Here is a 27,829-nt window from a genome sequence, read left to right as displayed (position 1 = left end):
GGTGCCAAGTCCAATACCTCAGAAATGTGTGATAGGAAGGTAAGATTATGGCTAGCCTCACCTCGACCCGACCATTAATGCTGCTTTCATCATCTAGTGTGCATGCTTATCTGCACCATTTGGCTTCCTCTCGGTGAGTAAATAGTGAGACAAAGAAAATCGTGTCAAGGAAATGCATAAGGAAAAGAGTGACCTTGAAGCCACGAGTGTTTAACCCTTTAACTACTTTTGGTACATCTTTCCTAAATTACTAGTCTCTCTCTGACATCTTTACTTGTTCTACAGCCAACTCCAATCTTTAAACTGGGTAGAAATTGCAAAATGTATTCTTTTTAATCCCTTTCTTTCTTGTAGGTGTTTATAAAGATTTCATGCATTAATTCTGGTGGTGCTAATTGTTTCGCATCTCAGAGAGTACAGCGGCTAACTGATGATGCACAACGCCAGGCAGACTGACAGCCACGTGAGGGGAAGCAGTGCCTGTGGGGAAATTCAACTGGGAAAAATTAGGAGAGTAAAAAAGTGAAATCTTGTAATGTAGAATAAAATCAGGGAATGTGTATACAACTAAATCGGAAGTGAAAAAAAAAATAATCCAATGTAAAAATCTACTGGTTAAAAATATGATTGGGAAACGTAAACGAAATTCAGGCAATGCGAGATAAAATTTGAAGAACAAACTAAAATCGAGAGGTGAAAAATAACATCGGGAACTGGAAAATAAAACCGGGGAATATCAAAAAATATATATATAAGCTGATAACCTCCAAATGTGTGCGCGGAAGTACATGAAAGTAAGTGGGATGAACAGCACGCTAAGCCTCTGCCACCACGCACACACACGCCCGTCAAACACCCACGTACACTGCAGGGATAGTTCAGTTTTGTCAAATAAAAAATACGAAACAGTTTGTCCCAGCTTCACCTGTGTAAAAGATAGTAAAATTTAATCCACATCATTCTTTTTTTTTTTTTAGACGTATATTCTCTCTCTCTCTCTCTCTCTCTCTCTCTCTCTCTCTCTCTCTCTCTCTCTCTCTCTCTCTCTCTCTCTCTCTCTCTCTCTCTGGTCCATGCAACATACACGTCCTCTTCTTTCTCCTTAACACATTCCCACAATATTTAAAGCACACAAACACACACGCCTTTCATCACTCCTCCGTCTCACACAAGCCATGACATTTTCCTTCAGGAGTCCCAGACGGAAGCAGGGTAAGGGCAGAGGCATAGGTTAGCTGCGTCGTCAGGTAAATGTTGCCAATGTCACCTCCTCCGCCCTCCACCTACCAACTCCTCCTCCCTCCCTCCCTGCCACCTTTTCCCATCCTCCCCCTCCCCTCTTCCTGCCGCCCCTCCCCTGCCACTCATCACCTGGCGCTTCGTTCTGACGGATTTACGAGATTCTTAAAACTTAGAACCTTCAACACTTCACGATTTCCGCGGGGAGGAGAAGGCGAGGCAGGGGAGGGAAGGGGGGGGAGAGAGAGAGGAGGAAGGTGAGGAACGAAAGCGGAGGTAATTCTAAACTTTTCAACAAGGTCTGTCGGGCAGATAATCTCGGTAGGGAAATTGATTAAGAAAATTCTTAGCGAGGATCAAAGAGCTTGTGAGGTGATCGTGGTGGTGGTGGTGGTGGTGGTGGTGGTGGTGGTGGAAAACAGCGATGAGTTCATGTTGAAGAGGTAGACACGAAGGAGAGAGAGAGAGAGAGAGAGAGAGAGAGAGAGAGAGAGAGAGAGAGAGAGAGAGAGAGAGAGAGAGAGAGTGTGTTTAAAGATGTCTCACAAACTTTTGTAGGGATATCTAATCTAAACTTCACGCGCTACGGCTCGCTGGCAGTGTCAACACAGGGCGCCCTTGTGGGAGGCCAGGGCGGGGCAGAGGCCAGTCAGCACTCAGAGGTCGACAGAGGTGGACCAGTGTAAACCAGTGACGCTCTTCAGAATGCGTGAAAATTATATAAACACTGGAGTGGCCTGGGACAAGAAGAGAAGGGTAGATCATCTATTTTTTTTTTTTTTTTATGCGCTGACATGCCTCGGGAGGAAAAGAATGAACATGTAATTCATGAAAGTAACCTCAAGAAATAATAAAGTGTGTGTGTGTGTGTGTGTGAGAGAGAGAGAGTGTTTTGAAAGCTTAAAGTGAGAGAGATGGAGGCTACACCACCTTTATTTCTCCTCCTCCTCCTCCTCCTCCTCCTCCACGAGTCTACCTGCAGTGCCTCATTACTCACCACCTGCTGTCTCCCAAGCAAGGTGGCGAGAAAACGCTGCTTGCTACACGTCTTCCTACGATATTAAATCAAATGAAGGCTCCGGTGTATAATTTATAGCGTCCCCTTCTGCTTCGCCTCCTGCTTTGTCCTTCCAAGATTAACAGCAGGACGCGTTGCATGGAATTGTCGTTACTTTTCTCGCTCGTTACTCGGAACAAGAGAAAATTAGTTGAGAGTCTTATTCGAAAGTCTCATGTAGGCAGCTTACAACACACACACACACACACACACACACACACACACACACACACAGGGTCATTACTACTAACGAACTTCACCTTTCATCATCAGCTGCACTCATCCCAAGATTCAGGTGATGCCTCAGCGGTCCTCTTATCGTTACCATGCACCGTGCCTCCCGTTTGTCACTTCAACCTCCTTCTTTATTCTCCTTTTCATCTTGGTTTCTTTCGTACCTCTCTCCACTGTTTTGATGTTTTTTTTTTCTTTCTCTCTACTCCTTCACCTCTTCCTCCTCTTCCTCCTCTTCCTCCTCCTCCTCCTTTTCCTCCTCCTCCTCCTCCTCCAGCAAAATGAAAACGTAACCTTCATCAGTGACTTTTTAATTTAATCTTATTACGAAACTTGATATTTTCCATCGCCTGTTGCGCACCTCACTGTCCTTAATGCGACATAGAATGACATATCTTATTCCTTTGTATTTTTCTTTCGCATTTTTTACTCTCTCTCTCTCTCTCTCTCTCTCTCTCTCTCTCTCTCTCTCTCTCTCTCTCTCTCTCTCTCTCTCTCTCTCTCTCTCTCTCTCTCTCTCTCTCTCTCTCTCTCTCTCTCTCTCTCTCACACACAAGAGGCACTCAATGACATCCAGTAAATGTGGTCGTTAACCTCAAGTTTCCCTTCGTATTCAGGCTCAGGATATCAATACGAAGCAATTTCCTCAATTTCCATCGATGTCAACTGATCCGTGGATGCTACGCGTGGGTGGCTGGCGAGACGGAGAGAGGGAGGCAAGGCAGGGCACACACACAGACATACAGAGGCACAAACTCAATTACTTACCTTACTGCGACTTTGGAGGCTTTAAAAACTTAGATAATAATGTTAGCAACGACAGCAATGTTAATCACTAAAGGTAAAGGGGCAAAAGACTGTTAATAACTTCACTTCAAGCACAGGCAGTCAAAAATATGATGCCTTGAAGGTAAATATTTCTTTAATGAACACAAAATATTCTAGAAAAGCCACGTGAAGTCAGGAAAGAAGATCACTGAATCAGGTTAGAGTAATAAGTGCAGAGGAGATGAAACAAATGAGGAAGAAATAGAAAACGAGGAGGAGGAGGACGAGGAGAAGGAAAGGATGACGTACGAGATGTGAAACGGTAGCCATGTTCAAACGCTCTGAGTGATTGAGTGAGAGATTAGGTAAACAGAGGAAGGAAAGAAGGAAGAAAGGAAGGATGGAAGGAAGGAATACACAGGACAGAATAAGAATGATACAAGACAGAATAAGAGTGATACAAGACGAAGTCACATGAGAGTTGAGTGACTGATTGACTGAGTGAGTGAACGAAAGAAGGAAGGAAGGAATACGTAGAGAAAAATAAAGGGAAGTGGCAAAAAATAAATAAATAAATATAAAACTATACAAGATGAAGACACTAGAGCGATATAAAAGAAAAAAAAATGCATGAAGGTATAAATGGGGAAAAAAGGAAAAAGAAAGATGAAGAGAGGAGGAAAACATGCAGGGAAAAGAAAAGAGGTGAAAAACTCGTAGCAAAAGAGAGCGCAAATTATACTAGACGAGAAACACGGGAGCAGAGAGAGAGAGAGAGAGAGAGAGAGAGAGAGAGAGAGAGAGAGAGAGAGAGAGAGAGGCTAAGGAGTGTCAGTACGGGAACAGCAAGCAAGGCAGGCGGGTACTCACGGCACGCTGTCCGCACTCTGCTTCTTGGTCAGCTCCTGCACGCGGTCGTCCAGCTCAGTGATCTTGTGCGTGGCCTCTGTCTCCGCCTGACGCAGCGTTCGCACCTGCCGCCAGAACAACGTACGTCAGCTTTACACAGTTGCAAATAAACAGATGCTGCTTCATGTCATTATAGAGATTAATGATAATGATGATGCTGATGATAACAACAACAACCACAACGACTCATCAAAAAAAAGGGTGCGTTAAACGTAAAATTAATTAGATATCAAACAGGTCACAAAATAGCAATGAAAATGAAGTAAAGATAAAAAGTAAGATGAAATGAAATGAAATATAAATATATACTTGTTCATGGGTAAAAATAAAAACAGGAAGTGAAAAGTAAGCCAGTGAGTAAGACGATAAGCCGTTTGTTGGTCTCACTGGAATAAAAAGAAAAATACGTCTTTTACCTGGAACAAAATCAGCAACACAATTGCTTCTAATTCAATACTATAAATAGTCTTTTCAGTAATAATTACGAACATTACGCTACTTATTAAAAATTCAAAATATTCAGATGTAATTTTAAGACAGTAATAAATATTAAACCACAACATTTATTAACTTTGATGTTTGTTGTAATCCTTCGCTTCTTCCTTCTCCGTCATTTTTTTTTCTTTTTCTTGCTATTTATTCTTTTCCTATATTTTCGTGTATTTTCTTTTGATTTTGCTTTGTTCCTTCCCCCTTTCCCCTCCTCTTCCTCATTATCCAACACACCCTCCACTTGTTCTCTTCGGTAGCATTTGTGCATATATCACCAAAAGTGCTCTGTCTGCCTGTCTGCTTCCCTCATATATCGACCACACCACGTTGAATGTTCTTATATATCAATAGCAACGAAACCCAATCAGAGGATAACAACCATCATTTATCTCCAAAGCAGAATGCTCAATGCACACTGGAAAAATATTTGGATTTGAACCATTACGTCTCTATGAAAAGTTAGCAATAAAATACTGCATATCAGCGTGCACAGAGAGGCAGAGTGGGGCGGTGCGGGGATGTTCCCATATGATATCCTTACCTCACAATTCTGTTTCTTTCACCAAATCACGTTTTCTGAGACCAGCGCAGCACAATCTATACAGCTGTGTTACATATGGTTGTTTAGTCTCTCTCTCTCTCTCTCTCTCTCTCTCTCTCTCTCTCTCTCTCTCTCTCTCTCTCTCTCTCTCTCTCACAGTCCATCGCAAAGATACACGGTAAGTAAAAAGTCATGTGTCACAGTCCTTGTTTCCATCCATTGTCAATCTAGCGGCCTCACCACACCTGCTTTCGGGAGGGAAATAGTGTGTCTTATCAGGGCTTCTTATTCATTACATATGCAGGTATCAATAATTAGTTTGCACAGCCTCAAAGTGCACGAAGGGTTTCTGATACATCATACTGTACCTCTCTCTCTCTCTCTCTCTCTCTCTCTCTCTCTCTCTCTCTCTCTCTCTCTCTCTCTCTCTCTCTCTCTCTCTCTCTCTCTCTCTCTCTCTCTCTCTCTCTCTCGACACCCACTAATTTACTACATAACGAGGGAACTTGATTATACCAAGGACATAATTTAGCAGTGTTTCATCAGCATGACCTACTTTCACGCTTGTTATGTCTCTTTTTTTTTCCTCTCTCTCTTCACTTGGGAGAGGCAGAACACACACACACACACACACACACACACACACACACACACACACACACACACCCTGATACCTAACTACCGTTCTTCCTTCCTGCCTCAAAATATTTCCTAGACCAACAAACACCTCCGCGTCAGCTTGTCTCTCCACTCAGACTCTCACATTTGAGAAGTACGAATAGAATTAAGCTTCAGTGTGTGTTGTGACGAAAAATTAAACAAAAACCCAACTTAATTTTCCTCTCCATTAGAAAGACAAATTTCATGGGATTTAACTTAAAAAGAGACATTATCACAGCAGTTATTACACGGCAGAGGAAAGTCTTGGTGGTGTTTCAAGGCTAATTAAATTACATGGATGAGTATATATATATATAAAGTACATATCTTAAGGCTTACATGTGCAGAGCAAGGAGTGTCCGCCCTGCATCTGACGCGCCACACCTTTCACAATCTCTCACACACACACACACACACACACACACACACACACACACACACACACACACACACACACGTTTGATTATGTCTGTTGTTGAACACAATACATCACAACGACTAAATGAAACAAAACTTATTTTGAGCCGAAGGGAATGTCTCAACACAACATCTCTAAACACTAACAACAAGATCACCTCAGACTTACTCACATCTTCTACCCTCCAACTCCGGCAAACGACCAGCAAACAATCATTAAGTGAATAACACACACACACACACACACACACACACACACACAATTTGTCACCGGTTATAATATGCTTGGAAAACTGCCTGATTTTTCATCCCGACGACGTCCTTCTATTTGCTTTTCATATCCTAAGCCAGAAAAACTTGCAACTCGTCATTGCTCTGCCTGACTCTTCCCAAACAAGTTCCATCTTCCTGCCAAATTTGAATTAGTTTTGCTTTCAAGACACATTAAGATTCCTTCCCTCTTCTTTTCTGTTTTTTTTTTTTTTTTTGTGTGTGTGTGTGTAAACTTCATTACGCGAACAACCTTTTAAAAATCTCGACTCATGTCTCTCTTTATGCTCCTCTCGGTGTTTTTCTCCATCTCACTCTCCTCCCGCCTCTCCCTCCTGCCCCTCCTGCTGCCTACATCTCTCCTTTCCACTTTACCACTCCTCTCCTCTCTTTCCCGTTCTTCCCATCGATAACAGCAGAAAGAATATAAATGCGGATGCAAATGTGAGTCAAGCAACTGTCAAAGATTACAGAAAACACTCAAGGATAATAATACTTCATAACACTGTAATGAATAATACTTGAAAGCAATACAAAGTTATACTCCAGCCATACGTACGAGTAGTAATTGCTGAAGGGTATTATAGAAATAGAAAGGAATATTTGGTAGAGCTTCCAATAATCGTTAAAAGGCAATAAGTATTCCTGGCCTGGGAAAGTGTGGCTCGAAGTGGGGTGCAATTATCAAAACCAATACAACAATAACAGAACTTGTGCAGTGGTACCATTGTAACACTGCACGGCTTGCTGCTGGTTTGAAACTGTGACTTGAAATGAATTGATAGTTAAGACATGATGCATTTTATAATTTTACTACTTCTTTCATCATTGCCATTATCACCACCATCACCATCATCATCATCATCGTCATCATGTAAGGGAAAATTAATAGTAGGAGAATTACCATACTGGGCACCACTGATAAAGCACTACTGTAAATAATAAATATAGAATAAATAATAAAAATACAAGGGAAACTAGGATAGGCTTTTGGTAGGTTAGTAGGCTGAGATGTTCGAGGAGAGAGGTGAGGCAGGATGGGATGAGTCAGGACACACGAGTAGGGAAAGGGATGCAGGAGGCAGTAAACAGGATAAGAGTAACTGGGAGGACTTCGCATGTTTGAATTCATAGCAAACTATAATTTTTCTCCCTGCTTTAGCTTCATGTCAACTATAATCTCTCTCTCTCTCTCTCTCTCTCTCTCTCTCTCTCTCTCTCTCTCTCTCTCTCTCTCTCTCTCTCTCTCTCTCTCTCTCTCTCTCTCTCTCTCTCTCGTGCAAGGTAAGTCAAATGTTAGTGAGAGAGAGAGAGAGAGAGAGAGAGAGAGAGAGAGAGAGAGAGAGAGAGAGAGAGAGAGAGAGAGAGAGAGAGAGAGAGAGAGAGAGAGAGAAATCAAGCATTCTCACCTGCCTATCTATCCCCACATCTACTCCGTCATCCAGGCCACCTGTTCTACTGTTATGCACAATTATGTTATTTGTTAAATCTCGAGAAACATTTGCGTGGCTTCAAGACCAACACTCCAGAAGAAGACTCCAGAAGAAGAAGACCCTGTCAGTATCGATCGTAAGTGGTGTCCGGTATAACATAGCAGTGGTGCGCCATTTTTTCCGTTCTTTTTGTTGCCCTTGGCCAGTTCTCCTCTCACACAGAACAAACGAAAGAAACGAAAAAAAAATATAGAGAAAATAATAAAAGGCATTACTCTCACAATCCTGGACAGATGCTGAGTTACGTAACATCTCACTCACTTACTGCGTGCTAGGCGTTTCCTTTCATCTTCGAGTCCCAAGGTCTGCTAAGAATCAATCACTTGTCAGGACGCGTGATAAGACCGTCACAACTCAGGAATTAAAAATGAGGCGAACGCAGAACACAATAGGAGTTAGGAGGGCAGGCAACCCGACTTATATAACCGTACTATTCTAGGTGCCCTGCCTTGACCGTGGGAGAGGGGGGTAAGGCAGACGCAGAGGGAGTGGGTGGCCTCTGCGGAGCGATTACAAGAGAAGATTACAAGAGAAAACACTTACACCACCACAGCTCTGCGCGTCCACTCCCCTCCACCACCTCCTTCTCTCCCACTGCCACCCGAGCTCCCCTCCCGCCTCTCCCTCCTCCACCATCCCTCCCCTCAACACCGGAAAGTTGTAAAAGCCTACAGCGGAAGGAGGGGAAGGAATGGTCTGGGAGGAAAGGGTAAAATTGGAAAGGGAAACGGGAGGAAACAGTAAAGGTACAAGACGACACAGGACGAGGGGAAGGAAGGAGGGAGAAAGGGAAGGGTGATAAAAGAGAAAGAAAAATAGACACACATCAAAGTGGTGAATAGTTTTGGTGAAAAGGAACCACGGCCATGATGTTTGTTTGTGTGTGTGTGTGTGTGTGTGTGTGTGTGTGTGTGTGTGTGTGTGTGTGTGTGTAAAAGCTAACTATTGGCTTTCTGCAGTCTGCCTTTATGAATCCCCATTTTCTATATTACATATTCACATCTTTATTGGCCAATTATTTTTTAAATGCATTCTCATAATACAAGTTTCATTAAGTATTTTTCTTTCTTCGCCTCCCCCCTGTTCTTTATTTTCTCGTTTTTCTTTCTCCTTTTCCCCCTCGTCCTCCACAACTAACATTTCTTCTCATATTATTCTTCTCTTTCCAGCTTCCCTCTCCCTCTCTCCCTCCTTCATTTACTCTCACGTACCTCCCTTCCTCCCCTTCCCTCACCGTCATAGGAATAATTGTCCCTCCCTCCCTCTCCTTCTATCTCACACACACACACACACACACACACACACACACACACACCTCATCAGTCGTTCATATCCTAATTCTCTCTCTCTCTCTCTCTCTCTCTCTCTCTCTCTCTCTCTCTCTCTCTCTCTCTCTCTCTCTCTCTCTCTCTCTCTATCTTCTTCATTTCCTGCAATGCATGCCGAATCCTCCTGCTTTATTACCTTATTCTTTCTCTTACTCTTTCTTTTTTTCTTTTTTCTTTTTTTTTGTCTCGTTGATGAACTAAGATGCAAATGCGCTTCTAACTTCAATTTTAGTTGAATCTATTTTCTTTCCTTTGTTTTCAAATATAAACATTACTATTCACTTTTTTTTCATTTTTTCATTCATTTCTGACTCCTTTCCTCCTCCTCCTCCTCCTCCTCCTCCTCGTTTTCTTTCTTGTTGCCCTTATAAGCATAACCCTCTATCATCCTACTCCTCTCTTTCTCTCTCTTTCTTCCCTTCCTTCCTTCTTTCCTTACTTTTCGTCTCTGTCTCCTTTCTTTCCTCTTCGCCCTCTCTTCTCTGATGACCTTGTTCTTTAATGGATGTTTTGTATCATCGTAACGTGCAGGAAAATTACGAGTTTATGCTTTAAATTCCAGCCCAGGATCACATTCTTTCCTTCCTGTCCTCATAACACAGCACTTAAAGCACGATCCACCTCCTCCACCTCCTCCTCCTTCTCCTCCTCCTCCCCCACCTCCTCTTCCTCTTCCTCTTCCTCTTCCTTTCTTTTCTTCCCTCCACGAAAATAACCCTTTAATCCAAGCATTCAACCCATTCTTTCATTTTTTCTCTTTCCTTTTTCGTTCCTTGCTGTAAACACATCACCCTAAGTCATATCCTGTTTTTTTTTCTCTCTTTTTTTTGTGTGTGTATTCCCTTTCCTTCATCTTTTTCCCTTCCACGTCTTTCTCTTTACATAAACCACAATTTTCCTTCTCAGTCTTCTCACTTTCATTTCTCCATCCATTCATTTTAACTTGAATTCTCTCTCTCTCTCTCTCTCTCTCTCTCTCTCTCTCTCTCTCTCTCTCTCTCTCTCTCTCTCTCTCTCTCTCTCTCTCTCTCTCTGCCCTTCCATTCTCATTCCCTATAAAGTAATAAAACGAACGCTTTCTTTCCTTTCAGTCTTTCCCTTTTCTCCTTTCCTTCCCTCATAATCTCCCTTCCAACACCCTTCCCTTCTTCCTCCGTCCCTGCACACCCCTCGCCTCACCTTCTTCTTGAACTCCTCGTTGAGCCTTCTTGTCTCCTCTTCCGCCTTCTTCGCCTGGGTTATCTCCTTTCGCAAAGCGCCCTCAGTTCTCCGATGGGCATCTCTCAGTCGCTCCAGCTGCAGGGAAAACAGAACGACATTGATAAGTGCGGGGCGAATTACAGTTAAACTCAGAAGACTGTGATGACTTACAAAGTGAGAAAGATGAAAGGCAGGGAGAAACAAACGGACAGAGAGGAATGGAAAGCAGACACAAAGGAGAAGACGAGAGCCAAAGACATAAGAGACAGAATAACGTGAGGAAAGCAAGAATGTAAGCTAAATACAGAAGGAGAGAATGGGTAAATAAAGCAGAAGGATTTGGTATGCATGGAAGTCAGAGAAAGATAAACAGATAGGCAAACGGAGACAGGAAAACAGTGAAACACACAAACGCACAAAGGAAAAGATTGAACTAGTAAAAAAAAAAAGCCGAAATAAAAAAAAGATAAAAGGTAAATGGCGAAAGACAAACAGAGGAACACATGAAGTATGCAAGGGGAAGAAAATTTTGGTTCTCTCAAATTAGAAGACGTGTGAAGGGAGGAGAAAAAATGAGAAAGTCACACGGAACGACAGAACAACAGGACAGACATATTAACAAAAAAATGAAAAAAAAATGTATACACAGACAATCAAACGCACCAATAAAAAAAAAGAAAAAAAAAGATAAAAGGAATAAAACCGAAAAGCCAAATAAGACAAACAGACAGATTAATAACAACAAAAGCGAAGATAGACACATCAACACCAGGCAGACAGACAGACACTGTTTGCGTGACCTGCTCCTTCCAACGGCGACAAAAAGAAATAAAAGCACATCCAGTCTCATTTTGGTAAAGCGACGGCACCTCTCCCACACATCTTCATTGAGAGAGAGAGAGAGAGAGAGAGAGAGAGAGAGAGAGAGAGAGAGAGAGAGAGAGAGAGAGAGAGAGAGAGAGAGAGAGAGAGAGAGAGAGAGAGAGAGAGAGAGAGAGAGAGAGAGAGAGAGAGACCTAACCTCATGAAGCATCCTTTAGAGCGTTCCGTCCTCCGCTCTCACTCACTCATTTCCTCGCCTCTGACAGACTCAAGGTGCCACGAGGCGAGAGAAGTATCTTTAAAATACAAAGCGGGGGAAAAAAAAAAAAAATTCTCCACTGGGTTGTAACAAAGTCTTGTGTACAATTTTGAAGTCTCCTTAGCGTGGAGTGGGAATATTATTGGCTCCTCACTCGTTACTCTCCGTTCTGTGCTAATCTTTTCAGTTTTTAGCTTCATTTGTCTTTCCTTCAGATTATTTATTTTTTTTATTATTTACTTTACTCACTAGAAACTTGTACTGATGTTACATGACTGACCCTTAGCCTTGGTACTGGGGCGGATGATACTCAGGTCACAGGTCAGATGATCTTCAAGGCAGATCAGCCTGAGTACAAAGGCGTCATAATGCGTAGATGTAGAAAGCGAATTAATACGACCATAATAAATATAAATTGAATAGTTCCCCGACCACTGCAAGGAGATCATAAGGAGCTAGCTATGGTTACGAGAGAGAGAGAGCTCCACCCTTCCCTCCAACAAAGAGTGAAGGTCGAAATAATATAGCCTTCCGGCCACGAGAATAGCGGGTTTGCTCCACAGTCAGTGTTCGTCACGAAAACTGGCGTCACAAAACAAGAAGTGAAGAACCATGCACTTACTAAAATAAAGTCAACTTGTATGCACGTAAGCGACATTCCCCCCGACTCTCATGCGCTATTAAGTCTTTTGAACCTTCCTACACACACACACACACACACACACACACACACACAAGCTGGGGGCGGTTTCGAGCTTCAAACAACTCTTCACATCAACATTTTACAGGTACTTAAATTTCTTACCTGCTACTTCAATCTTCTTACAAACGCCCTCAAACAAGCTTACTGGGACTTGAAAGCAAGAGAGAGAGAGAGAGAGAGAGAGAGAGAGAGAGAGAGAGAGAGAGAGAGAGAGAGAGAGAGAGCGCCCACAACTTTCTAAGCAACAAAACGTGCAACACCACTGGCAATGCATTCTTATAACGTGACATTACTGTACACCCTCACACTGTCTTTCCTCTAACCATACGTAAGGTCACAATGTTGACGGAGTGACAAGCAAAGAGCGTGTTGTCGACTAATAACAGGAAAGCAATAACACAATGCAAGGAAGAGCGTGTTTCATTATGGACCTGCAAGCGCCCAATTGTTGCACTTCAGAACGCATCTTTACGCTGTCCTCATTTGTTCCTCTCCCTCCTCACCTTTCACGCTGTTTCCGGCAAAATCCATTACTGTCGAGGCAGTGGCTGGTTCACGCTTTCTCCTCCTCCTTTTCCTCCTTCCCCTCCTTCTCTTCCTCGTGTTTCTCGTCTCTTCCTCTCCGTCCTTTTCTCCTTTCTCGTGTTTCTCGCCTCTTTCTCTCCGTCCTCTTCCTCGTGTTCCTTGCCTCTTTTCCTGAGTCCTCTTCCTCTTCTCTTCCTCCTGTTTCTCGTCTCTTTTTTTCTCCCTCCTCCTCCTCCTCCTCCTCTTCCTGCTATTTTTCGTCTCTCTTTCTCCTTCTCCTTTTCTTCAATGTTCCCTATTGAGTAAGCTAAAGGCAAGATTTAAGGGACTATTATCTTTGAGGTACAGCAGTAGCCTCTGAAATTTGCAGCGCTTCTTCGCTTTAAAGGGAGTTATGCATCTGATAATCCCTTGCTCTCACGGGAATATTTATAACACTGCTCAGGGAGACGGTGACAAAGCAGGCGGCGGGGAGGAGGCAAGAGAGGAGGAGCTTGGGAAGGAAACTGCCGCGGCCTATAAATGTTTTCGTAAATATCCGCGAACGACACGCAGCGACCAATATTTTGCTCCTCATTACGCATTACGGTAAGATTTAGTAAGGGCCGAGCAACGCCACCGGGAGGAGAGGAGAGAAGAGAAGGGAGCCGCCAGCACGAGGCTCCTAAAGAACTCTCTCGGCTGTCTCACTTTCTATTGCAGTCCAGGCACGAGTATCATTGGTGGGTGGTTCTCTGTGGTGCTACGTGTGAGGTTAGGATTTATACACCAGTGCGCCGGGGAAAGGTTGTGTGAGGGTGGCAGATAGATATGAGGCACTGGTGGATATTACATCACTCATGCTCTCTCTCTCTCTCTCTCTCTCTCTCTCTCTCTCTCTCTCTCTCTCTCTCTCTCTCTCTCTCATGATGATACAGTAAATCAAGTGTTACGAAAGGCAAATAACATAAATCAAGAGAGAGAGAGAGAGAGAGAGGGCATTCTAGAACCTGTGATGTACTCACGTCCTGCGCCGCATTCTCTTCAGACCTGCGCAGCTTCTCCAGCCACGTCTTCTCGATCCGTTGCTTCACTCGGGCCTCTGACGTCTTGGTCATCGCCTCCATCTTGGTCGCCATCTCCTTCTCCTTTGCCTTCAATTTCTGCTTCAGATCTTCCGTCTCGCTCTTCATCTCCTCGTTTTCTACAGTGAGGAGAGTGACTCGCTCATCAAGTTGACGCTCCGAATCAGACAGCTGCTTAACTCGCTGCTCCAAATCCTGCTTCACCTTCCCCAGTATCTCGTAATCCATTTTGAGTTGGCGGTGTCTCTCCTTCTCCTCCCTCATCTGCCTCTCCGCCGCGTTTTTCTCCTGGCCCTGCTGCTTGTTGGCGGACTCCACGGTGCTCAGGCGGATCATGAGGTTGCGAGTCTTGTTCTCGAATTCGGTGTCTTTGTTTTGAATTGCTTCCTCCAGCTCCCGAATCTTCATCTCCGACTCTATATTGCCTCGCTCCTGACGACTCCGCAGCACCGTCACATCGGCTCTCATGGATTCGTTCTGAAACCAAAAGTCAGTGTTAGAATCAAGGCTTAACTATTTGTTTTCTGTACACAGAGATAAGGAACATGAACCCCCCAAAAAAAAAAAAATTACCCTTTCCTACAAACAAATCCCTTTTCATAATGTATACTAAATTTTTTTTTTTTTCGGATATAACTGCACTTTCTCTAACTCAATTTTCTACTTTTAATAGCAAGATTGATTCTGATTCTTTTAAAGCTTATTGCAGTAACCCACATGGCAACGTCTGGAATGGAAAACCAACGTCGCCGCTGCAAAGTGGGTATGGTTACATGAAACAAGAGACCGAGGCAGCCTGGCAGGAAACTTGGTGGGGTTTGTGTTAATTCTGGTGAAGTGCATAACGCGTCTGTGTGTATTACAGCGCCTGTTTCTGCACGGCAATATATTCAGTCAGGTGTTGCCGCGGTAGTCAAGGTTTACGTCCGTTTCCTCATGCAAAGCGAGCACCGCCACACTCCGCTTTTAGTGAAAGTGGCACCGTTGCATTCACTCCCTCTATATCCATCCCTTACACCTCCTTCTCCTCTCTTTGTATTATTTCTCTTATTCCTTTATCATATCTAGCACCTCTTCTGTCCATTTATCTTTCCTTATTTTCCTCCTCTAGTCCTTTCTTGCCCCGCTTTACTTATTCCCGGCTCATAATATTTTCACCCATCTCTTCCTCCCCTTTGCCTGCCTTTCTGTTTTTACATTTTTTTTCTTACACTCTTCTTATTTTTCCTTCTCCCTTTACTTTCACTATCTTTCACTATCTCCTCGCTTCTCCTTGTCTTTCCATCCTCCTCTTCTCCCCATGAGGCAAGCGGCGTCCTCCATGCAGCCAGGAGTGCTCGTTGCATACACGATTCAATTGTAAAGAGAAATGGAGTTTGACAAAAAAAAAATGCGATCAGTCTGTTGTAAATAAATATGTGATTTAAGTTCCAGATTAGTTTTGACAGCGAGGGATTTTCCGCATCACGTATTTGAGAGAGAGAGAGAGAGAGAGAGAGAGAGAGAGAGAGAGAGAGAGAGAGAGAGAGAGAAAGAGAGAGAGAGAGAGAGAACAAAGCAATCACACCACAGGGAAGCAAAAGGAGAAGGCTGAGAAGGAGGAAGAGAAATAGGGCGACGATGCGATCCTAAGAAAACAATGGTTCTGTTTAAGCTTTGGCCTCACCGTTCCATCTCCTCGCGGCTCCGTATCTCTCCCTGCTGATATTTTCCTTTCTCTCAACCATTTTTCATGAGCGCACTCAGCCGAACCAAACTGCCTCCCGCGTGCCTTAATCCAGCTTGGGTCTTAACTCTGCCAGGATAAACTTTCGAACCTGGGTAATGCACCGTTCGCCTCGCCCCATCATAAAGTGTTTTTCAGTAAATTTCGACTCACTGCCTCTGCCACGCCCCGCAGCCGAGCTCTGGTACGCTTCACGCGCCAGCAGGCTCACTCCCCAGTCACTCCCCATGACTTGAAACTCCCTCACTGAATCATGCGCTTTTTTAAAAACGAAATTTCTAAGTACCTGGCTTAAAGTGGAATAATATGATCTCAGAATATATAATTATTGTGAAGAGGTAAATAATATATGCGGTTCATAATTATACATTTAAGTAGTTATTAAGCTTTTCAAGATGTTTCGACATGGAGCAACATAACAGCCAATCTCTACTGACAAGTGTTTACTTCCCTACTTGCTTCCTGAATACAATGACGAGTTTCTCTTCGGTAATGGGGAACCACAGTGGCTGGGGTGTGGGAGGATGACGGTGATGCTGCAGTCATCTTTGTATCCATGTGTGTGTGTGTGTGTGTGTGTGTGTGTGTGTGTGTGTGTGTGTGTGTGTGTGTGTGTGTGTGTGTGTAGTATCGGGCAATATGACGTCCCTTCACATGGCACAAGTACAACATAAGCCAAGACCACCAAGTGTAATGAAACACGTGAATCCCAAACCCTTCATTATATACAAAGCCGCCAGAGGCAACGAGAAGGTGTAATAAGGCAGCTTTCCCGTGCAATACCAGACTGCGCCACTGCACAGCACTCCTGCCCACATGTTCTGGCTTGGCTAACCTGTCTCCAAGTTATCAAATTATTCAAATCTCTCTCTCTCTCTCTCTCTCTCTCTCTCTCTCTCTCTCTCTCTCTCTCTCTCTCTCTCTCTCTCTCTCTCTCTCTCTCTCTCTCTCTGTATATATATATATATATATATATATATATATATATATATATATATATATATATATATATATATATATATATATATATATATATATATACTTCATTCACAGCCAAACACATTCGCAGAGCAGTAACGTGTCTCCTCAGAGGAGCTGGTGGTGCCTAGAAGACAAGAAGGGAGGAAAGGAGGGATGGAGGCAGGGAGTGCTGCGAGCAGCAGTGCTCCAGACATGTCTCGAGCGTGAGTGTTAACTTCCCATTTCATCCTTTGAGCGGATTATGGCCTGCAGGCGACGCAGAGGATGATGGTCAAAATAAGGTTTCTCCTCGGGGCTGCTCGAGGGGAATTAGAAGACCTGATAAGATGTTGCAACAGAATTCAAGATATATATATATATATATATATATATATATATATATATATATATATATATATATATATATATATATATATATATATATATATATATATATATATATATATATATATATATATATATATATATATATATATATATATATATATAATTCGAGAGAGAGAGAGAGAGAGAGAGAGAGAGAGAGAGAGAGAGAGAGAGAGAGAGAGAGAGAGATAGTAGACAAACAAACCGACAGAGAATATCAAAACAGGAGAGCGTAAGCCTGAATGAGAATACAAGTGACGAACATTAAACTTAAGGCAATTAGAGCGAATATGAATTTGTGTGGCAGTGCAGAATGAGGCTTTGTTGAAGATGCCACGAGGCTTAATGAGTTGGTGAAGGGGTTGTACTGGCCAGAAGGGGAGTGGTGGCATGACGCGACGAGTCGACTTGAATAACAACAGGAGAAGCGGGGAAGGAGGCAACTTTGACGTGACAGAAGACACTACACTGAGGCTGAGGTGGGATGGTTCTTAAATGAAAGGGTGACGCTTTCATTATTGTCATTGGTCATTAAAAGCTCAGTGGCGACAAGACCTCCTGTAGAAGTTGCCATGAGAAATTCGTAGACCTTAAACCAAGGACGGCACACTCTCGGTGCCTCTCGGTGTAAATGAAAAAAAGTCAATATCTTCGAAGGACTTGCCTCGAAATATTACTTTAAAAGATTAATTTGAGCGAGGAAAGAACGAGCGATGAATTAAATAAAACATATTTACAGAAACGGTATGTACAAGGTTAAGAAATTTTAAAGCGTGACATGTCATATCTCTCTTCATATTTTGGAGCTATGAGAAATTGCTGTAAAGGGTTAAGCCATGAGAGTGAGCAGCTGGGGATCGCGCCATCAACATGACCCCCAGCGCAGAGTCACGGTCAGAGGTCGAGTATCCATCTGTGTTCTTTTCCTCTTTATTTTGCATTTTCTTTAATCTTTAATCCTGTGACTTGATAAAAATCGGTCTATTTTTTTTTTTTTATTCTGTTAAGAGACTGTCACATGTCAGTGGACTTAAGACTGAAAGATAATGCAAAACACCGGAAAAGAATGTGCTATGTAAACAGACTTTTGACCGCTACTGTACACATCTTACCAATTAGACAAAAAAAACAATAATTACCACGGAACAAGTAGAGTCCGGTCGACCTTGACTGTCCAACCACAACAGGCAGAACTAGTAGAGACGCTTGATAAGTAAAAAAAAAAAAAAAAAAAAAAGGAAAACGCGAAGTAAAGAGAGGAAGCCAGGAGGAGTGGTGCAGGAGGCAGGGGCGTGCGTGGGGCGGGGTAGAGAGGCGGGACATCCGGAGCAGAGTAGTGAAGTAACAAAAATTCATGAGTGAAGGGAAGGGGAATTATGTATGGGACGGGAAGCTCTAGGGACACACACCTCATTTCCCTCACCGTACAATCAAGGAAAACGCCGCATCACATAACCTTTTAACGAGGTTTAGCATTCATAAAAATCTCTAATGGAAAATTCTGTATTAATTTATCCCCAAATAACTAGGCCGGGTTTTTGTGTTAATAAGGTTTATATACATATATATTCTTTTTTTCCGCTAGCAGATCACCACAGAAATATACATATGGTGTGCGATAAAGAAAATTTATGTTTCATTAGTGCCTGAATCGAAATCTCTCTCTCTCTCTCTCTCTCTCTCTCTCTCTCTCTCTCTCTCTCTCTCTCTCTCTCTCTCTCTCTCTCTCTCTCTCTCTCTCTCTCTCTATCTATCTATCTATCTATCTATCTGTCTCTGCATATCTACTTCTTTCCAGTGTACGAGGTCGCATTCACCATAAAAGAATCAAAATGGATAAAACACCCAAGAAAACAATAAATGTTGTCTGTAGCGACAAAACTGATTCACGAGCCTCAGAGCGCAGCGCCGGGGAGGCAGAGGCTTTATCCCGGGGCCTGGAGGAGGGAGGGCAGGAGACATCCATCACAGGGGCGAGGACTGATGGCAGTGCTCCGGTACCGCAGCTAATGGACGAGTGTTCGACTGAAGTGCAATCCCTTCCGCTCTATATCCGGTGCCATACGACCCATTTGTTGAGGTTCACTAAATTAAATAAGCCAATCAATTCCTTAATATAGTGACCCCATGTCTGCTCTGTATCACATCGACTTGATTCATAGGAACTTCAATTTTTTTTTCCTTGGGTGTTCTCTTCACCTATTTTCTGGTCACTGTTGTCCTAGCCACTGCCACTCGCACAATACACACTTTGCACACCAGACTCGTACCGCCATCTTCCCGCTCTAACCTTTCCTCTGCCTTCAGTCTCGTAATCAAATTATTGAAGTCTAAGCTCTACGTTTCATACTTGTACCAGCACAAGGTTCACGCCTCTGCCTCATCCTTCTGGTGCCTCGCCCAGATGGATGTACTGTACCTCCTGCCTAATAAACAGAAAACTGCAGCCAAAGCGACAGTCGTTTCTCCAACAACATCGCGTTGCTCCCACGCACCAGGACGCTTTCAGGTGAAATATATGCACATCCCGGAAAGGAGAATTTGAAGCAGCGCAGGGCCGCGTGAGGCCAGACAGGAATGAATCCCCAGAAATACTGCACCCTGGATAAGGAAATAGTGGGCCGTCATTCTTAACCATTACTCGTAGTCTCGATTGTACAAACTTAGAGGGAGACGCATGGGGCACGATACCTCAAAAAAGAAAAAAAAAAAAAAATGAATATAGTCCTTTCGCGACCACTACGGTTTGCGCCGCGCGCTAGACACACTGGACGGGGACAAAAGGCAAGGAAATAAATTTTCTTATTCCCTTGCTGGCAGGAAGCCCCCAGGACTGAGAACTGAAACGAGAGAGAGGAAGCAGACTAAGACCAAAGCAGAATGTCAAGTGACGCATTTGTTGCACCTCTGCCGTTCCGTCCTAAAATATTAGTTAGGCAGTGTGAGGTGTAATTTGTCCTGCACTGTTGCTTTCATAAAAAAATAAATAAAATAAAAAAAAATTACTTCCGTATCATTATTTATGAGTAAACTCTGCGACAGTCTGCTGTTCCCTCTTCCCTCCTTCGACAGACTTAAATTCCCTCAGAGACCAAGCGTCAGGTTATCTTGACAGAGAAAAAAACCTGATTGTGTTTGCAATCATCATTAGTGCCTTTGTGGAAAGCGTTTAAAGTATTTTCGTCCTCATTTCTTTTAATCTCTTGAAATTACTTAACTTATGCATATTAGGAAAGTAAGTGATGATGCAGCAGATGATGAAGGATCTTTATAGACATTCGTAAATTTAATGTTCATTACGTGAATGTCGAAGACGTCATTTGTGTAGCGGAAGAACATACACACAACACAGTGAGATGACAGAAATTTGTTGCTAAGGCGAGGTCTTCATGCTGGAGGGAATCTTCCTTAAGCTTTTTTTTTATTCTTTTTTTATTTTGTCGCCAAGCCGCTGAAAGACAAACACTGGCTGAGGCAGAGTGGAGGACAGGGACGGAACACGAGTCAAGAAGAGATATCATTGATAGACACACCAAGGCCTCACATCACTTGGCAGGATATTACAATAACCACTGCAGGATGTCAACCACCTGTGCTCTGCTAAATCCTTCATGCTCGCCTAAATAGACAACGCAACGATAAAACAGAAAACAAGCTTGAAAGTATAAAGACAAGACTTCTCTCACGCATTTAGACCAGATGATTAATGTGTTTCCCCAATACTAAAACAGACACAACACATTTCCCCCTTGCACGTGAAATATGCCAGAATCATAAGAGTGATTGTAAGTATTCAAATCAACTAAACATTACGACCAAGCAGCTGAGATTGACAACACACGAGCATTTTATTTTATCAGTACTCATCTTTAACACACGGTCCTCCATACTACCTCTGAGCCACGGATGTTGCTCGCCATTATATGCATATCAGCATTTTGAATACAACCAACCCCTGCTTCCAGTCTCGCCGAAAAAGTAGCGCTCGACTTCACCCTTCGCTCTATATGGAAATTACTCGGCCCAGGGCAAGTTAGTCTTTACCCAATTCCACTGTGGGCTTGAAAGAGGAAGGGAAGGGGTGAGGCAGATGTGAGGAAGAGGAAAAAAGAAGAGTAAGGGGAAGGGAGATAGTGAAAATGATGGGATATGTTCAGGAGCATATGGTAGAGAGAGAAGGTAGTGGTAAGAGGGGTGGGAGGGGCAGGGAGAGGGACAGAAACGAAGGGGTATAGCGAATTCGAGGTAAAGAAGGAAGGGACAAAGAAATGTAAAGAGCCCAAAGTGCCAGGGAGTGAATCTATCAGGAGGAAAAGTGAGACGGAGAGAGAGAATAAAATGGGATGGGAGTACATGTGTGAAAAAAAGAAAAATGAAGATTAGGTAAATTTATGAATAGGGATGAGAGATTAAAATACGTAGCCATGTTTCATACAGGGGCTGCCACACGTAGGCCAGACGGCTTCTTGCAGCTTTTCTTATTTGCTTATGTTCTAATGTGAAAGAAAGGGGAAAGGAGAGGAGGCAAAGGAGAAAAGATTTTGATGCGTACGGGAGAGGATGGCGGAGAGAGGAGTGAAGAAGGAAAGAAGGAAGGGAGGTAAAAATGTTTGGTATAGGAGGCAGATAGGTAGGTAGGAGAGGTAAGAGGTGGCGTAAAAGATAAATAGAGGAGCTGGTGACAAGGAGAGGAGTAATGGATTAGGGACCACTAAACGAGCCGGGAACCTCCTTACAACACAAAAGTTACACAAACAACGAAACTTTGGCAACAAGAGCCTAATGAACGAAGAGGAAAAAGGTCACGCTGCCGCAAACGAGACTAATCCGTCCTGAAGAAGCTTAGTCCTGGTAAGTTTGTTTATTATTCCAGTCCTTCCCTGGTCAAGCCGTGACGGGGCGCACTGAAGTAGGGTTTCCAACGGCAGCGGAGTTGGCGAAGAGGAAGGAAATGTTGACAATATTACTTACAAAAAATGTCATCAAAATAAATGTCACCCAGAAATGAAAGAGGAGAAAAATGTTACTGTGAATGGCACTTGGAATTACTGGTATGTCATGGCGTTACCTTATTTCATATCAGTTACCTTTAGTGTTAATCTTACCCTGTTCCATTATTCTGTCACTTTCAACCATAACTATTTTTACCCGTGCACTTTTTTCTTTTCTGTGTCTTTCTGTTTCAGTGATGACAAGGAACCCTAGCGGCGGTGTGGACAGACGAAATGCAAGTCAAACTGTGGCTGGAATATATAACCTGGTGCTCTCCGTGATGAGGAGTGTGCACATTGGGAGTGAGGTTTTCCAGTCAATGTAAGGAGAAAAGTCAACGACACACACACACACACACACACACACACAAACACACACAGAGAGAGAGAGTAAACCTGAACACAATTCCTTAAGGCAAAAAGAGACGAAATGAAAATAATGAAATAATACAAAGAAAACAAAAAAAAAACGCAGTGAGCAAAATGTTAAAAAAAAAAAAGGGGGCAATATCGTTAAATGGAATTACTGAAGCGGATTATTCCCGGCCAGACTTTCTTCCCGTTATGGTCGCAAGCAGGAAACTATTAGTGCTGGAAAACTGTTGTATTACTGAGCCGCTGAGAGTTACGGGAACGAAAATGTGAAAATGAACTTTTAAAATATTGGCCTTTGCTGGATCTCTCTCTCTCTCTCTCTCTCTCTCTCTCTCTCTCTCTCTCTCTGATCATATCTAACGTACCAAAACTATAAGGAATCAGTCTTCCCGCCTTTTGTGCCTCCACCGCCAGATGGCCTCAGTGTCGTCGTGCCGTGGCTGAGTAAAGGTGCTTATTGTCACGCATTCCTGCCCTTGTTAGAGCATCACCTAACTGTTGAAAAGTCTCTCGTTTACAGCTGGAAGGCAATGACAAGAATTTTCTGCTTAGACACACTGGAAAATAAGTTGATCGCATGGTAGAGAAAACTTACACGAGTCTGAGCAAAACAAAATTCAGAATCCTTGCCAGTAATGTCATTAAGTGTTACAGTATAGGCTTAATTAACAGAGGACACTAAGGCCTCCACCTGTTTCCGTAATGACGATATTTTTCCCCTCGTTGTCCACAGACTTCAGGAATTAGCAGAAGTTTGGAGGCTCCGTTAATGGTAATGGGGCAGCTCATGGCCGGGTGGGAACACTTTTCCAATTCACTATGGAGGCTTCACGCGAATTGGAAAGAAGCCCCGACTCATGTTCCACGGTAACTGCATGAAGCAATGAATACACGAGTGAACACCGAACAACGTCTGTCTTGATTGAACTCGCAAATTTCAATATTAACCTTCTCAACGCTGAAAGTTACTGATTTGTTAATTAAAAATCGTGATCATATTTTTATTTTTTTTCTAAATATCCTAAATCTGATCTGCGCACAACTCTGGGGATCGGGGAGGGCAAGGAGGGAAGGTGGGATAGGAACGTGTGTGAAAGGTGAAAGCAGCTGCATGTCTGGCAAAAATGGGTAAAAGAAATCCTGTGTGAAATAAATGGGTGAGGTGGGAGGAAGTAAAGTGCATCTGTGGAGAGAGAGAGAGAGAGAGAGAGAGAGAGAGAGAGAGAGAGAGAGAGAGAGAGAGAGAGAGAGAGAGAGAGAGAGAGAGAGAGAGAGAGAGATAAGAACATAAGAAATAAGGGAAGCTGCAAGAAGCGACCAGGCTTACACGTGGCAGTCCCTGTATGAAATATATCTACCTAATTCCATCTATTATCCCCATCCATAAACCTGTCTAATCTTCTTTTAAAGCTTTTTAGTGTCCTAGCACTAATAACATGATTACTGAGTCCGTTCCACTCATCTACCACTCTATTTGAGAGCCATTTTTTTCCTATCTCCTTCCTAAACCTAAATTTTTCAAGCTTGAACCCGTTATTTCTTTTCTACCCTGGTTGCTGATCCTAACAAATTTTGCTTACATCTCCCTTGTTATAACCCTTATACCACTTAAAGACTTCTATCAGATCCCCTCTTAACCTACGTCTCTCTAAAGAATGTAAATTTAACAGCTTCAACCTCGCCTCGTAAGGAATACTCCTCATCCCCTGTATCCTTTTAGTCATTCTCCTCTGTACTGCTTCTAATAGACCTATATCTCTCCTGTAATGTGGGACCAGAACTGCACCGCGTAGTCTAGATGAGGTAACGTAGTCTAGAGAGAGAGAGAGAGAGAGAGAGAGAGAGAGAGAGAGAGAGAGAGAGAGAGAGAGAGAGAGAGAGAGAGAGAGAGAGAGAGAGAGAGAGGGGGTGAAGAATGATAAATGTTCCTCATCCTTCATGTGTTTCTCACCCACAACCCCTACGAGGGAAAATAACGAAGGGAAAGAATATTTTTTTCATCCACAGTAACCTTTTCCCAAACAAAGAAAACGAGAAAAAAAAGCGCAGGATTGCATCTCAAAAAAAAAAAAAAATAGAATGCTTAGAATATTATTAACTTTTCGGTAATCGCCACAAAAAAAAAAAAAGATACAAAAATACATTATCACAGAGAGAGACCTGAATTTCATAATTTCATACTTGATGGACAGATAATTACGAGTCTTGCTTAACCCTTTCAGTCTGGGCAACCTTCTGGAGTCTTATTAAAACACTCTTTGTAATTCACAACTACATACATGACACGAAAAAATTCCTTGGCAAGCAGTTTACAAGATTCACTGCGTAACTCAGTGATTTCAGGAGGACAACCATGGAAGTCAGTAAATGCACATGAAAAAAAAGGGTTGCCGGATTCTGAGTGTTAAAACGTGGCACGATAATCAGCGCACATTTCCGTGACGTGACAAACTGGCAGTTGTTTTTCGCTCCTTATTTAATCTTTCCTTTATTTTCTTTCGTTCTTTTTATCTTCGTAGTTTTTGTTCATCGCTGCATTACTATTTCACTTAATTTCTTTTTTTCTTTCTATAAATCCTACCTTCCTATCGTTTCATATAACTTTATTGCTCTTCTTATTTATTTATTTATGTATTTAGTTTTGTTTATCCCTGAGTCACTACTTCATAATATCTTCATTTTACAAACCCCACTTCACTTTCGCTTCCCCACCATACAAAATACAAGTAACTATAGAGAAGCCCCTTCCCTCTCTATTTTCACCTGTTTTTCTTGTATCTCTCTCTTTCTCTCTCTCTTTTATTCCATCATTCTTTTGATTTGTTTTTCAGCCACCTCACTTTTCCGTCTTTTCTGTCTCGAATATAAACAACTAGTGCTGTGCTATTCTTTCCTCTTCCATGCATGATATAGTTTTGTTTTCCATCGCCTGAGTTCAGTCAACACCTTCTATTCTTATTCCAGCGTTTCTCTTTCTCTATTGTCTCTGCGACCTGATGGGCACTGAGAGAGAGAGAGAGAGAGAGAGAGAGAGAGAGAGAGAGAGAGAGAGAGAGAGAGAGAGAGAGAGAGAGAGAGAGAGAGAGAGAGAGACTATTTGAGAAGAGAAAAGATAGATAATTGTTCTCTCTCTCTCTCTCTCTCTCTCTCTCTCTCTCTCTCTCTCTCTCTCTCTCTCTCTCTCTCTCTCTCTCTCTCTGTCTCTCTAAATTCTTAATAAATTAGACGTCATTAGCGTATTACAGAGCATTTCCATCCTACATCCTTCCTTCCTTTCTTCCTTCCTTTCTTCCTTCATTCTTTCCTCCCCTTCCCTTCCTCCTCCCTTCACTAGCTTCAGCGCAATCCATAATGACGCATAGACAGGACTTTCCCATCCTTCCCCCCACTCGTTATACAGGGTTACTCTCAGCTCTCTGAAACGTAATCACGAAAACCTCCTGGCTTAAATTTAACGAGATCTTAAGATTATTCTCAGTGGCGGGAGTAGCAAAGATGGGGGTGGTGGTGGTGGTGTTGGTAGTACATGTAGTAGTAGTAGGAATGGGAGGAGGAGTCATAGGGGTGAGAAGTAGAAGAGAAGATGATGATGATGATGATGATGATGTATGTACAATTATCATCATAGTTAATCTTTATCATAATTGGTAACTTTTATTAGTGTCATTACTCTCTGTCCTCACTTCTTTGTTATTCTTGTCTCCCCTGATGTGCACTCACGCCTTCCTCAGTCTCTTGCTCCCCGCCACGTGCGTGCATTAACAGTCTCCCTTGTTTCTGATTTATCTAATTTATTATTTCTGTTTACTTTTCATCTTCGCTTGCATTAAACTTTCTTCTCCTTTTGTCTCCTTATCCTCCATTCTCATTTATCTCCTCTTTCATCTTGGGTTATAGTTTTCTTATAATTTTATCTCCTCTTTCTCTTCCTTCTTCTTCATCTTTCGAACGATTTCATTTTTATGGCAACATTTCATAACTGATCAGTCAAGCGCCAAATGGAATAATGGGTTTTGAATTGTTGGCAAACGTTCAAAATAAAGATCAAACAGGATATCTTTTTTCTTATTTTTCCGATCGTATTTCTCAACAATCTACTTAATCACCAATACAAAAAAGAATATTGGAACGCTGAGTACTGATCCCCACCTCTGTTACCGGAAGTTTATCCTTCAAAGATGTTTATTAAAATCTACCTCAGCTTCCTTAATCGTCTAATGCTTCCGTCACTTTTTCCTTCTCTCAGACTCAAGCATGTTTATGACACCTGCCTGAAAAGACGATACCTTAGATGTGTGTGTGTGTGTGTGTGTGTGTGTGTGTGTGTTTGGGAGCAGTTGTTTAGTGTTTGTTTTTATATAAATAGTGCATACATATTTCTTCCTCGGACGTCTATGAATGGAAGCCACGCTCTGCTTCATTTTTATTGATTTCTCTATTTGTTACTGTACGTGGTAAATAATTAGCTCGGAAGACGTAAGGAAATATACTCGTTCATCAATACTGCAATGATGGCAAGGTGGGAAATCACATGGACGCCCTGGATAATAAGAATAAAGCAGTGACAGCGGGAAAAGTAAAGACACATTTGGTTAGTAATCTTCAACTGTGTGGTGTCTGAAATGTGACACGTAACGAATATTCACGCACATTTTCAACACTTTTCCTGTAAAATACTCCATGCCAGCCTTCGTTTTTGTCCTGCTTCCTTAACTTGCATGTAAATTTGGAAGATATAATTCGTTTAGCTCCTCCAGAAAAGCCTTGTTAAGAGACCTGCTACTGTATGTCTTTCTCATTATATTCCTCCTCCTCCTCCTCCTCCTCTTTCCCTACCATTACATAACTCACCTCATTCTTCAACCTGCGTATCTCACTCCTCAGTCCCTCCTCCACCTCGTCCCACTCAGACTTCCACTCGTCCACCTTGGCCCTCAGACGAGACTCGAAGCTTTCCTCCTTCTCGTCGATCCGCTGCTGCATTGCGTCCCGCTTGTCAATGGCTTCACGCAGCTTTCTCTCGTACTCTCGACTCTTCTCCCTGTTAAGAAGAAGGAAGAAAGGACGGTGAATGAAACTGAAGGGCATTACCGAGAAGATGACGACTAAAAAGAAGAATAAGCAAAGATAAAGACGAGCATGAAATGTGTAAGTATGAGGAGTGTGAAAATGCCAGAGCCACAAAGAGAAGATGATAGTCGTGGTGAATGTGGTATATCAAAGTAAATGTGCTGGAGATGGATGTGACGGACGAAAGAAAAGAAAAGAGAGGAGAAAGAAAAGGAGGCGGACGAGGAGGAAGAGGAGGAGGAGGACGAGGAGGAGGAGAAAAAAAAAAAGAGGTGGAGAGCGTAAAGACAACGAAGTGCAGAAAATTGGAGAAAATCAAACCTGGAAAAGAGATTGAGG

General features: G+C 42.7%; 1 protein-coding gene across 1 annotated transcript in view; it reads right to left on the bottom strand.

Annotated features, from left to right (window-relative positions):
- Positions 1 to 27,829, bottom strand: part of LOC135114024 (trichohyalin-like) — a 188,426-nt gene that overhangs the window by 115,061 nt on the left and 45,536 nt on the right. The window contains exons 7-10 of the mRNA XM_064029651.1: positions 27,272 to 27,461; positions 13,922 to 14,458; positions 10,588 to 10,704; positions 4,169 to 4,272 (exon numbers count right to left, since the gene is read on the bottom strand). Of these exons, the coding sequence (XP_063885721.1) occupies positions 4,169 to 4,272; positions 10,588 to 10,704; positions 13,922 to 14,458; positions 27,272 to 27,461 (948 nt within the window). The remainder of the gene's footprint in view (positions 1 to 4,168; positions 4,273 to 10,587; positions 10,705 to 13,921; positions 14,459 to 27,271; positions 27,462 to 27,829) is intronic.

This window comes from Scylla paramamosain, chromosome 27 (assembly GCF_035594125.1).
Source record: "Scylla paramamosain isolate STU-SP2022 chromosome 27, ASM3559412v1, whole genome shotgun sequence".
Taxonomy (NCBI): Eukaryota; Metazoa; Arthropoda; class Malacostraca; order Decapoda; family Portunidae; genus Scylla; species Scylla paramamosain.
This window is presented reverse-complemented; position numbering and strand designations above follow the sequence as displayed.